Raw genomic sequence first — 12,046 nt, 5'->3', positions numbered from 1 at the left:
CTGGACTTTTCAGGTAAATAGTTTTATTGATGAATTATGTTAATTTTACCTTTATAAATTTTTATATCTCTGGTTTATTTCTTTTATCTAATTGCACTTATAGTGTAATACTAGTGGTGATAGTACTCATCTTTTCTTATTCCTGACTTTGATTTGCTTCTGGATTTTACCCAGGAAGTACAGTGCTAATGTTTGTGTAATACATTACTTCCATTTCATAATGTTTTTTTAATGAAAATAGGCATTGTTTTAGCATCTTTTAAATTATCTGTGGATTATTTGCTTTTTCATTATTGACCTGTGAACATACTTCCATGTAATAATAGAGCTTCTGATAGTAAAACAAAAAACATACTTATCATAATTATCTACACAATTATGATATGTATTACACTTACTGTGCATCTGGGTCACTTTTTTCCCTCTGGATCACTCTGATATTTTACATAGAATTTTTAAATTAGTTTTCATAAATGAAACTGGCATATAGTTTGCTTTTTTGGTTCATCATCTTGGTAAAGTTGTAGTGTTAATATTATGTTTCGGACACAAAAATAGGGAATTCTTCCATTTTCTTCTTCTTATTTATTTTATTGTTTATTTGTTTTGTAACATTTTACACAGAATGGAGTTTGATCTTAAATGTTTTTTGTAATTCCCATGTCAATCTCTCTGGATAAATTGTCTTTACGTTCTGTTTTTGGGAAGTTTTCACACTTTCCTCTTCATTTAATGGAAATTGGTGTATATAGGTTTTCTACATCTTCTAGAATAGTTATCATAATTTACATTTTCCAGAAAACTATTCACATCAGTTATAAAACTGCATTTCAACTTGAGTTCTACAACACCTGAGTCTTGTGATTTTTTTTTTTTATGTTTCTTGGGTTTTTTCCCCCTCTATCATTATTTCTCCATACATTATTTTTACATTATCTAACAGGTTATTTTCTTTCAGATCTCACTTAAAAATACTCAAAACTGTTTGTATTTATAAATATCTACCTTCACTCACATTTACTTTCCTGAAATTCCATTCTCAAAACTGAGAAGATAGGAAATATATGCTCTTGAAATTTGTTTAATAATGGAAGACAAAACACTAAATCAAGAATCAATCTCATTGTAACATTTTTTGACCTTATAATATTGGAAAAAATTCATAAGTTGCATTTATTTGCAATCTGTTTTAGGAGAAATATGGGGAACTGATGAGCATCAGAAAACCCAGGACAGACTTTTGAGACAAGTTTTCAAGAACACACTCACTGAAGAAAAAGTCAACGAATATCCTAAGAAATTTGCAAATGCATTTACTCCAGACTCAGATTTTATTCCTACCAGACACAATCTCTATGAATATGACTTGTTTGGAAAGTGTTTAGAACATAATTTTGACTGTCATAATAATATGAAATGCCTTATAAGAAAGGAACATTTTGAATATAATGAAGCTGTGAAATCTTATGACAATAAGTCATCTCTCCTTGTGGTAACCCCCTTTAAGTGTAATCATTGTGGAACAGGCTTTAGTCAAACATTGGACCTCATCAGACACCTAAGAATTCATACTGGAGAGAAATCCTATGAATGTAACAAATGTAGAAAAGTCTTCAGTCACAAGGAAAAACTAACTAAACATCATAAAATTCATAGTAGGGAACAGTGTTTTGAATGTAATGAATGTGGGAAAGTTTTCATTAAAATGTCAAATCTCATTAGACACCAAAGAATTCATACTGGAGAGAAGCCCTATGCATGTAAGGAATGTGGGAAATCCTTCAGCCAGAAATCAAATCTCATTGATCATGAAAAAATTCATACTGGGGAGAAACCTTATGAATGTAATGAGTGTGGAAAAGCCTTCAGCCAGAAGCAAAGCCTCATTGCACATCAGAAGGTTCACACTGGGGAGAAACCTTATGCATGTAATGAATGTGGCAAAGCCTTCCCTCGAATTGCATCCCTTGCTCTTCATATGAGAAGTCATACAGGGGAAAAACCTTATAAGTGTGATAAATGTGGAAAAGCCTTCTCTCAGTTTTCAATGCTTATTATACATGTGAGAATCCATACAGGTGAGAAACCCTATGAATGTAATGAATGTGGAAAAGCCTTTTCTCAGAGTTCAGCCCTTACTGTACATATGAGAAGTCACACAGGTGAGAAACCCTATGAATGTAAGGAATGTAGAAAAGCCTTCAGCCACAAGAAAAACTTCATTACACACCAGAAAATTCACACTAGAGAGAAACCTTATGAATGTAATGAATGTGGGAAAGCTTTTATTCAGATGTCAAATCTTGTCAGACACCAGAGAATTCATACTGGAGAAAAACCCTATATATGTAAGGAATGTGGCAAAGCTTTTAGTCAGAAGTCAAATCTCATTGCTCATGAAAAAATTCATTCTGGAGAGAAACCCTATGAATGTAACGAATGTGGTAAAGCCTTCAGCCAAAAGCAAAACTTTATTACACATCAGAAAGTTCATACTGGAGAGAAACCTTATGACTGTAATAAATGTGGTAAAGCCTTCTCTCAAATTGCATCCCTTACTCTTCATTTGAGAAGTCACACAGGGGAAAAGCCTTATGAATGTGATAAGTGTGGGAAAGCCTTCTCTCAGTGCTCACTGCTTAATTTACATATGAGAAGTCATACTGGTGAGAAGCCCTATGTATGTAATGAATGTGGAAAAGCATTCTCTCAGAGAACGTCCCTTATCGTGCATATGAGAGGTCACACAGGTGAGAAACCTTATGAATGTAATAAATGTGGAAAAGCCTTCTCCCAGAGCTCATCCCTTACTATACATATACGAGGTCATACGGGTGAGAAACCCTTTGACTGTAGTAAATGTGGAAAAGCCTTCTCTCAGATCTCATCCCTTACTCTCCATATGAGAAAACATACAGGTGAAAAGCCCTATCACTGCATTGAATGTGGTAAAGCTTTCAGCCAAAAGTCACACCTTGTTAGACACCAGAGAATTCATACTCATTAGGTTCCCTGTGGTATGGGAAGGCCTTCAAAGGAAGGAACACCTCATGGCACATTACATGACTGATTCTAGAGCAGAGAACTAAGAATGTGGGAAACCCTCATGAAGATGTCATGAATTTATGAAACATTAGAGAATTCTTTCCAAGGTGACCTATTGGAGGAAAAAGCTGACTGTCCAAACCTTCAGCAGACACCTTACTTATTGATAATAATGTTCTCATTTAAATCTGAAAGAAAATATCTGTTTTCAGAATATCAGCATTACAGTTGAGCTCAGCAGTACACTAAGCAAGAAAAAGAAGATGGAGGGGGTAATAAAAACTATAAAATAACATTTCATGTAAGAAATAGTTCAGTAGAAAATGTGTTGATAACAAATATCTAAGAATAACACAATCATGAGTAATGAGACATTTATATCTACAAAGTTATAAATCATGTTGAAGGGGCACAAAATAACACTTGAAAGTGGAGGGAAATGAAATTATGTCTGAAAAGACTTGACTTTCGTAAGAATGCAAGTTCTCTTTCAACTCTCTAATGTACTTTCACTCAAAACTTACACCAGTTATATTTTAAAGAATTTCACAAACTGATTTTAAAATTCTATATGGATGGTAAAGGTCCACACTCAGCTGCAACAAACTCAAACATCTAGAAAAGGATACACTCTACTACTATATATCATCATGTGCTTTACTTAAAGCTGTTGTCACTTAAACAGTGTCATTGAAACAAATTAAGGATTTATACAGAATTCCAAGAAGATATGGGAATTTTATATATGACAATTCTATTGAAATCATTGGGGTAAGGATGACCTGTTCATAAATGGAAGATTTGCATGAGCAAGTTAGCTTTCTCCCTTATACCATATACAAAAATAGAACCCAGATGTAAAAAGTAAAACTCTAAAACTATGTTGAATATATTAAAGTAATAGGATTTTTCAAATCACAAACATGGAACAATCAATTCTCTTGTTATACCAGCCCCGCAGAGCACCCACAGATGTGTACAAAGGGATCAATCACTGTGTTCACTGCATCATGGCTTGGATTACCCTAAATTGGACTTTAACATATAAATCTCCCTCAAGAGATGGATAGATCAATACAATGTGTTCATTTCTATGATGTAATGCTACACAATATTTAGGGAGGAGATAAAAATTCACATATAGTTACATGGATTGATCATAATTTTAATAGTGAGAGAAAAATGCAAACTGCAGCGAAACCTGGTATAACATTTGTATAATTAAACAGTGCAAGGGACAGTACTGTATGTTGATCATGGGTCCATATATGCTATCGGTTGCCTTTTGAGATGTGGAAAGGTTTTCTGGGAGTTGTTACACTGATCTGTAATATTTCTTAATAAAAGAATGAAAGCAAATATAACAGTGGTGACAAATCTGGTCGTCAAAATTAGAAATATGGAGTTTTAAATTAAATTTCCTTCTTGCCTTTATTTTCCTTTTTAAATAAGGATCAGCTAGGTGGGGGAAACATGGGACTATAGAAACAATTTTAAAATGGATTTTTATGATTGATCATATACTAACATTTGTAGAAAATTCTCTTTACGTAAAACAAGCCTCACTTAAGGTATTGTCTCTTGATGACATTAAATTGGGATGAAAATTATCAGTACAGACAGCATTGGTTTGAGGCTGAGTTTTAAGATTTTAAATAATTTTTAAGACAAGTTTTTCCCCAATTTGAAAGCAATAAAGCAACAAAAATTATTTAATTTGGGAATAATTGAACTTTCCATCTGGGAGAAGAAGAAAAAAGTTCATCTACATTTGGGATGGTTTTGGAGTGGGGGAAGAGACCATTAGTTAATATTTTAATGTCAGGACATGGGTAGTTACCAGCATCAGAGCAGGAGCAGTTTCAGTATATCTCAAAGCTTTCTTCAGTTTCTAGATTCTTAAATGGGGGTTCAGATCAGACAATTAGAGACCAGTTACACAGGGACAAAATACAAATGCACTCCCAGGCCTTAAGTTATGACCTGACAGCCACTGAAAGATTGTACAGCTGGTAGTGCTTGCCTGTGATCCCAGCAATTCAAGAGGCTAAAGCAGGAGGATCACAAGTTCAAGGCCAGCCTCAGAAATTTAACAAGACCCCGTCTTAAAGCTTGTTTGCTATTAAAAGTTTCATGTGCATGGTGTGGTGGCACACACCTGTAATCCCAGCAACTCAGGAGGCTAAGGCAGGAGGATCACAAGTTCAAAGCCAGCCTCAGCAACTTAGTGAAGCCCTGTTTCAAAATAAAAAAATAAAAAGGACTGGGGATGTGGCTCAGTGACTAAGTGCCCCTGGGTTCAATCTCCAGTCAAAAAAAAAGAAAAGAAAAACCAACTTCATGTGTGCCTTACAAACCCTCTCTATCAATCAACCTTATCAGTTTCAGAGACCAGGTGCACCATTAGAGCCAGGATACTCTGGCTGTGACTCTGAGGACAAACAACAAAAGGAATAAAAACTGTTGAGGGGCCATAAAAATGTAAAATTCCCAGGGCCCTTCACTTATTACTTGCCATGATTTGTTACTTCCATTTCCCACCTATGTGTTCTCTGAACAGCTACAGCAGCTCATTCTTGTAACAAGGCAGGGAGGTTTATACAGGATGCAGCACTGACATAGACACTAACATTTGGCTCCAGGAAAAATAACTGACTTTGCCTTCCTCAGTTAAGGTGCCCTCACAGGAAAAGAAAAACACCTTTGCAGTGTACCTAAAGCCAAGGAACATTCCTAAACCTCAGCCCTCCCTTTCACATGAATAAAACTAACTCTCCCTTTGTACCCAAAGCCAGCCTGACCCTCTGCTGTCAGTACTGGGTCTCCCTCTCAAGTAGAGCCCTAATAAGGGTCTTGCCTGTATGCTCACGTGCCTGACTTACCTTCACTTCTGCAGTCACCAAGTCAAATTCCCATGTCCAGCATCACAGGTACAGATTTTGTTTGTTCCAGGTAAGGGCCCAGTGAATATGCAAAGCTCACTTCCTGTTGGAAGAAGATTGGGCATTCAACTTGCTTTATCATTCAGTCATCTGGAAGCTAAGATTCTGGGTTTGGTTTTCATGTGGCATGGCTCTCCAACTATAGGAGATGAGGTTTCTTTCAGGATAGACAGAAATTTTCACATCATTTTATGCTGCACTTTGAGCTAGTCATTTAAAGCCCTGAGGTCAAGGGTTTCTTTCCTCACTTTGTCCAGCCCAGTTAGGAACAACCCCTCAGTTTCATCATACTCGTTAGTTGGGCCAAAATATTCAAAGGTATCAAATACATGGTCATTCAGAACCTTGCCTTTTTTGATTACAAATACCCAATGGTGATATGCTTCTTATTTCTTGCTACATCTTGCCATGGACTATCAATGCCCTCGTCATCACTGAAAAGTAGAGTTGCTAGTACCTTGAAATCATATCAGATTAGATAATTCCAGCGACCCCAGAACCTATTAAAACTCATCTTTCATGGGGCTGGGGCTCAGCGGTAGAGCACTTACCTAGCACATGCAAGATGCTGGGTTCGATCCTCAGCACTACATAAAAAATAGTTAAATAAAGATATTTTTAATAAAAACCCATCTTTCATATTACCTTGAAAGCCATTCTTGGTTTCAAAAATCTTCATCAGGTTTTCCCAAAAGAGATTTATATAAATTTATAATAATATGATATATTAAAATTATATCATGTGTTGTCACACATATATTTAATATATGATTTTAATGTACAATTTTGCATTTTTAAATGAATTTTTTTTGGTACCAGGGTTTGAACCCAGGGTTTCTTAACCACGAAGCCACATCCCAGCCCTTTTTATATTTTGTTTTGAGACAGGGTCTCACTAAGTTGCTGAGACTGGCCTTGAACTTGTGATCCTTTTGCCTCAGTATTCACTGGGATTACAGGCATGTGTCACCACACCAGCCTATATTGATACTTTTTAGAAAATACATATACATACTTCTGAAGTTCATTCTAGTAGTTACCTGTGCAAGAAGAGAGGATAGATGAGGAAAGGAGTGACAGGAGGAAGAGGTTTAAAAACAAGTGTGATTGTAAAAAAATACCATACATGTCTTACTTATATAGAGTCGATCAATGAAATGGTTTATAATTTACATGACCTATCAAAAGCAATACAATGTCTCTGTTGAGAGAAAACCATTATCCTTTCAAGACCTGGGTAAGCAGAAGTGCTTCAGACCACTTAACACCCCAGCACAGCCAGTCAAAATCCTCCCAGGCATGGAGGCTAACCAGACTATTGCAGGCTGGATGCCAAGGCCCTGTGGCATCAAACATTATCACCATACCAAGAAGAGGTGGCCAGTACTGGAGATTGGTATGCTACCATAGACTTGGTCAACGCCTTTCTCTCAATTTCCCTGAAGGAGGAAGATCAATATCAGTGTGCCTTTACATAGAATGACTTGCAATTTACTTTTTACTGTCCTCCCATAGGGGCACCTTAACTCCCAGCCTTTTGTCAAAGGGTGGGGCTTGATTAAAGCAAGCCTAAGTCTTGTCACAAGTTTTGGTCATACTTTATGAAGATGACTTTTCTTTCTTTCTTTCTTTCTTTTTTTTTTTTTTTTTTTTTTGGTACTTTATCCCCAAGCTGCATCCCCAGCCCTTCTTTTTACATTTTGCATTTTTAAATGAATTTTGTTGGTACCAGGGATTGAACCTAAGGGATCTTAACCGTGGACCCACATCCCCAGCCCCTTTTATATTTTGTTTTGAGACAGGGTCTCACTAAGTTGTAGAGATTGGCCTTGAACTTGCAATCCTCTTGCCTCAGCCTCCCAAGTTGCTGAAATTTCTTTGGACCATGAGGAAAGGAAAAACAGAATATTCTAGAGAAAGTTAAACAGAATTTCCTCTTCCTGAATGTACCCAGTAATAAGAAGGAAGCACAACAGCACGTAGGCTTCTTCTGATACTGAGGATAGTGCATGCTCCATCTAGATAGCTTCTGGTGATATTTCAAGGTGACATGAAAGGCAGCCATCTTTGAAGGTCAACATCAAGACTGGAAGCCATTCAACAGGCCATGGTGGAGTCACTCACTGCCTTTGAGACTTTGTTGCAGTATTCTAGCCCAATGGAAATATAGGTGTCCACAACCCTTATGTATTCTGATTGGAATCTGTGGCAGCAGGAAACTGTCAACTGGGATGTGCAGATTTGGAAAATGCCCGTGGCCTGAACCTTCCTAGAAATATGCCCTTTGGGGCTGGGTTTGTGGCTCAGTGGTAGAGAACTTGCCCATCACACGTGAGGCACTGAGTTCAATCCTCAGCACTGCATAAAAAAATAAACAAATAAAACATATTTTATAACTACAAAGTCTTTTTAAAAAGAAATATGGGAGGATCTCACTTGCACCTAGAATCTGATGGAGATGGAATGTCTCACCAGAAAAGCATCTCATTTAACTCTGAGACCTGAGCTTCCCATCCTTTCCTGTGTACTTACCAATCCCACTAATAAAACTAGCCATTAGCTGGTTGCTGAGGTACATACCTATAATCCCAGCAACGTGGGAGACAGGGGCAGGAGGATTGTGAGTTCAAAGCCAGCCTCAGCAACTTAGCAAGGCCCTAAGTAACTCAGTGAGATCCTGATTCTAAATAAAATGCCAAAAAACACCAGTCTGGGGATGTGTCTCAGTAGTTAAGCACCCCTGGATTCACTCTCCAGTACCAAAAACGAAAAATCCAAGATAGGTCAGGACCCCTAAGCAGGTGGCCAGAAAGCATCTCATAGGAGATGCCCCGGCCTCTCTCATAGCTACCTGGGGGAGATAGAAACAATTTGACCAAGTATGGATGAATACATGGTCTAGTTTATCAGTGGTTCTGGGCAACTGAAAGGTGATGGATTCTACCAGGCCACTGATATCATCTGCCCCTTGGGTAGAGGCCACCTCATTCACTGAGTTGCTGCAGTGGTGATAACTGAGTTACCCCATCTGATATGTCTTGCTGCATCTCTATTTATTCCTGAACCAATGTAAATGATCGAGCCATTTGGTCAGGAGACTAGCAACAAAAATATCAGATTATTCAGAAATTTGAATTACTACAATGAAATATGCGATACAAGCTACTTATGAGGTCAAGAAAGGTCTATGTTCCAGGGGTAGCAAGAGCACCTTAGAGAAAGCAGAGAGAGGATGGCCTGGATCCAGCAGTCACGTTTGGGGCATTCCCTACCATGACCTAAGCACCTCTCACTAGGTTCCACCTGATAAGGGTACACTGAACCTCTCAATACCACCATCCTGGGGACCAAGCCTTTACCTATGGACATTGTGGGAATATTCCTTCAAACCACAGCATCCTGTGTGGGAACAAGGACTGTAGCAACAACTACAAGAAGTGAGCAAATCTGTAATTTGTGTGGATGCTCACTGAGGAGGGACTTTCAAACATGAACATAAAGGGAGTTTAAGCTGACAGAGGCTGTGTACCAAATGCAGCGTCACCAGCCAGGTGCATCAGTGAACCAGTCATGGAAGTCCACCTCAAATTGAGGAATGGGCCAAACCCAGGGGAGTAATCCTTAAAGATACAGAAGCCAAGGATGTGATTCAATCTTGATTTCTGCCAATAAGTGAGAGAGATACAGGGTCCGAAGCCATATATAAATTATGGGTTTGTTTGGGCCAAAAATAAGGCAGGGAAGCTGCTTTTCTGCTTTTACTGGGTGAGATTCCCCATTTCAAGAAAGCTCAGAGCATGCTGGCACCCTGCCTTAGCTCACAGCCCTAGGATCAAACAGGCGCCCAGAGATGGGCATAACCTGCCAAGCACCAAACAAACTGTTTACTTCAAGACCCCTGCCACGCAGAAACCTTTGATGTACTTCCCCTTAAATAAAGGATTGGGGGCTTTTTAGTAATTCAGTTCCAGTTCCTATCAGGGCTGGAAGGCCCATTAGATGCCCCCTTTTTTAAATCTAATTTCTGGCTTTGTCTTTATTTCTTACTGATTATTTCAGACTTTTTATTTTCCCAGGTGGCTCATACCTCTGAGCAGGAATCTGTTTTACCGGGTGCTGGTTACCCTGGCATAATACAACATGGAGAATTAGGATACAGCAAGGGCATCAGCCCAACTTGGATCTGCCATTTGATCACACTGGACCTTTAACACCAGTTATGAATTCCTGGTGCCTCACAAGAATTGACATCTACTATGACCTGGAAATTCATGTTTTAGTCTGTTTGCATTGCTATATTAGAATACCCAACAGGAACAACTTAGAGGAGGAAAAGTTTATTTTGGCTCACAGTTTCAGAAGTCTTAGACAATAGACAGCTGACTGCATTGGTCTGGGCCCAAGGTGAGGCAGAACATCATAGGGAAAGGGTGTGGCAGAGGAAAGCAGCTCAGCACATGGCAAACAGGAAGCAGAGAGAGCTATACTCATCAAGGACAAAATATAAACCCTGAAGGGATTCTTCCAGTAACCTGCTTCCTCCAGACACGTCTACCTGCCTATAATTACCACCCAGTTAACCCATATCAATGTATTAATCCATTGATTAGGTTACACCTTGAGTAATCTATAGTAATTTCATCTCTGAAAATACTTGCATTGTCTCTCACACATGAGATATGAGGGAACACCTCATGTCTAAATCATAAAACCATCTGCATATGGTATATGATGTTGGTACCACTGAGTTACCTTAGACAAAATCTCTACCATTTGGGTATTTTAAAGGATTTCGGGCAGAAAAGTGTACTTATTTTAACAAACAAGAGATACAACAGTGGGCATAATCCCACACCATGTGCTGGACCTTACATGCTCCATACCCACAAACTAATGAAACCATTGAACAACAAAATGGAAAACTAAAATAACAGTTAAAGAAGGGGCATCAAGATAGATTGTTAGTAGGATGACATTCTGGCCTCACTAGAATCATTTGGACACTCAACACTGTACACTAATGAAAGAGAAACAGCACTGCAATGCATCTTGATAAATACTAAATGTGGAGAAAATGGAGGACCAGTTGGTCACCTGACTAGGCTATGGCTGAGGCATCCCAATCTTGGTTTACCCAAACATTCTTTTTCTCTTTTCCACTCTGAAACACTCTGCTCAGGGGTGGTTTGTGATCCATTCAGCTGTTATGCCTTACATAGCTCCTCATGCTTCCCCACAGAGTGTTTACCTCCCTTGCCTCAGTCTGGCTGGGCACAGAATCACAAGCCACTCAAGCAGGAACAAAACTTTATTTTTGAAAAAGCCGCCAATACTCCCTACGCGCCGGCAAGCCAAAAACCGGTCCACCCACGCGCGCATCTACCTGAAGGGGGGGGGGGCGGACCTCCCCCGGAATTCCCTTGTACTATCCTTCCCCAACCAATGGGAACTCTCCAAGAGTCCCGTAACATGAGTCCTGTAGCAGGCCAAGGTGAACAGCAGGAGTCCAATTTCCATATGAACGTAAATCTTAACATAATCATATCATCTCAATGGCTAGCTGGCGTCACCTTACAACCGAAAGTGCCATGCATCATATTATTTGCTTGTGGCTCCTAGCATCGGCCCCCTTCTGTTTAATTAAGCAACAGGCAATGTGGCTAGGGACCGTGCCTGTTAGCTATGTCCAATTCAACATATGGTTCTTACCCGTCATCGGAAAACTGACCTTTAGGCGTCAGCCTCCTGTCTTAGGTTGATACCACTGCAACTGAATCATACCCGTCACTGACTACCGGTCCAGTATATAGCCATACCTGTGGATAGGCCTATGCACCAGTGGGGGGGGGTGAGGTTCTTTGCCTCACCTCTGTTGGCCCCCAAATTTGACCTTGGTGCCAGTGGGGGGGTGAGGTTCTTTGCCTCACCTCAGTTGGCCCCCAAAATTAGACCATCACTAGTAGAAGGGAGGAGGATACAGAAATGCCACGACATCAAGTCAATAGACGGCTCTTTAGGAAAAATTGCATCACTGGTGACACTACAGCAAAGATACGCCA

The 12,046-nt window shown here is 39.2% G+C and overlaps 1 protein-coding gene across 8 annotated transcripts in view; it reads left to right on the top strand.

Annotated features, from left to right (window-relative positions):
- LOC308637107 (uncharacterized protein) overlaps positions 1 to 3,399 on the top strand; it is a 55,935-nt gene extending 52,536 nt beyond the window's left edge. For all 8 annotated transcript variants that reach the window (XM_081273233.1, XM_081273240.1, XM_081273237.1 and 5 more), the window contains one exon: positions 1,194 to 3,399. In XM_081273233.1, the coding sequence (XP_081129359.1) occupies positions 1,194 to 3,007 (1,814 nt within the window). In that variant the 3' untranslated portion in view covers positions 3,008 to 3,399. The remainder of the gene's footprint in view (positions 1 to 1,193) is intronic.
- Positions 3,400 to 12,046: the final 8,647 nt, after the last annotated feature.

The sequence above is a fragment of the Spermophilus citellus genome (genome assembly GCF_964194105.1).
Source record: "Spermophilus citellus genome assembly, chromosome: 18".
Lineage (NCBI taxonomy): Eukaryota > Metazoa > Chordata > Mammalia > Rodentia > Sciuridae > Spermophilus > Spermophilus citellus.
The sequence above is the reverse complement of the archived record's forward strand: the minus strand, read 5'-3'. Positions and strand labels throughout refer to the sequence as shown.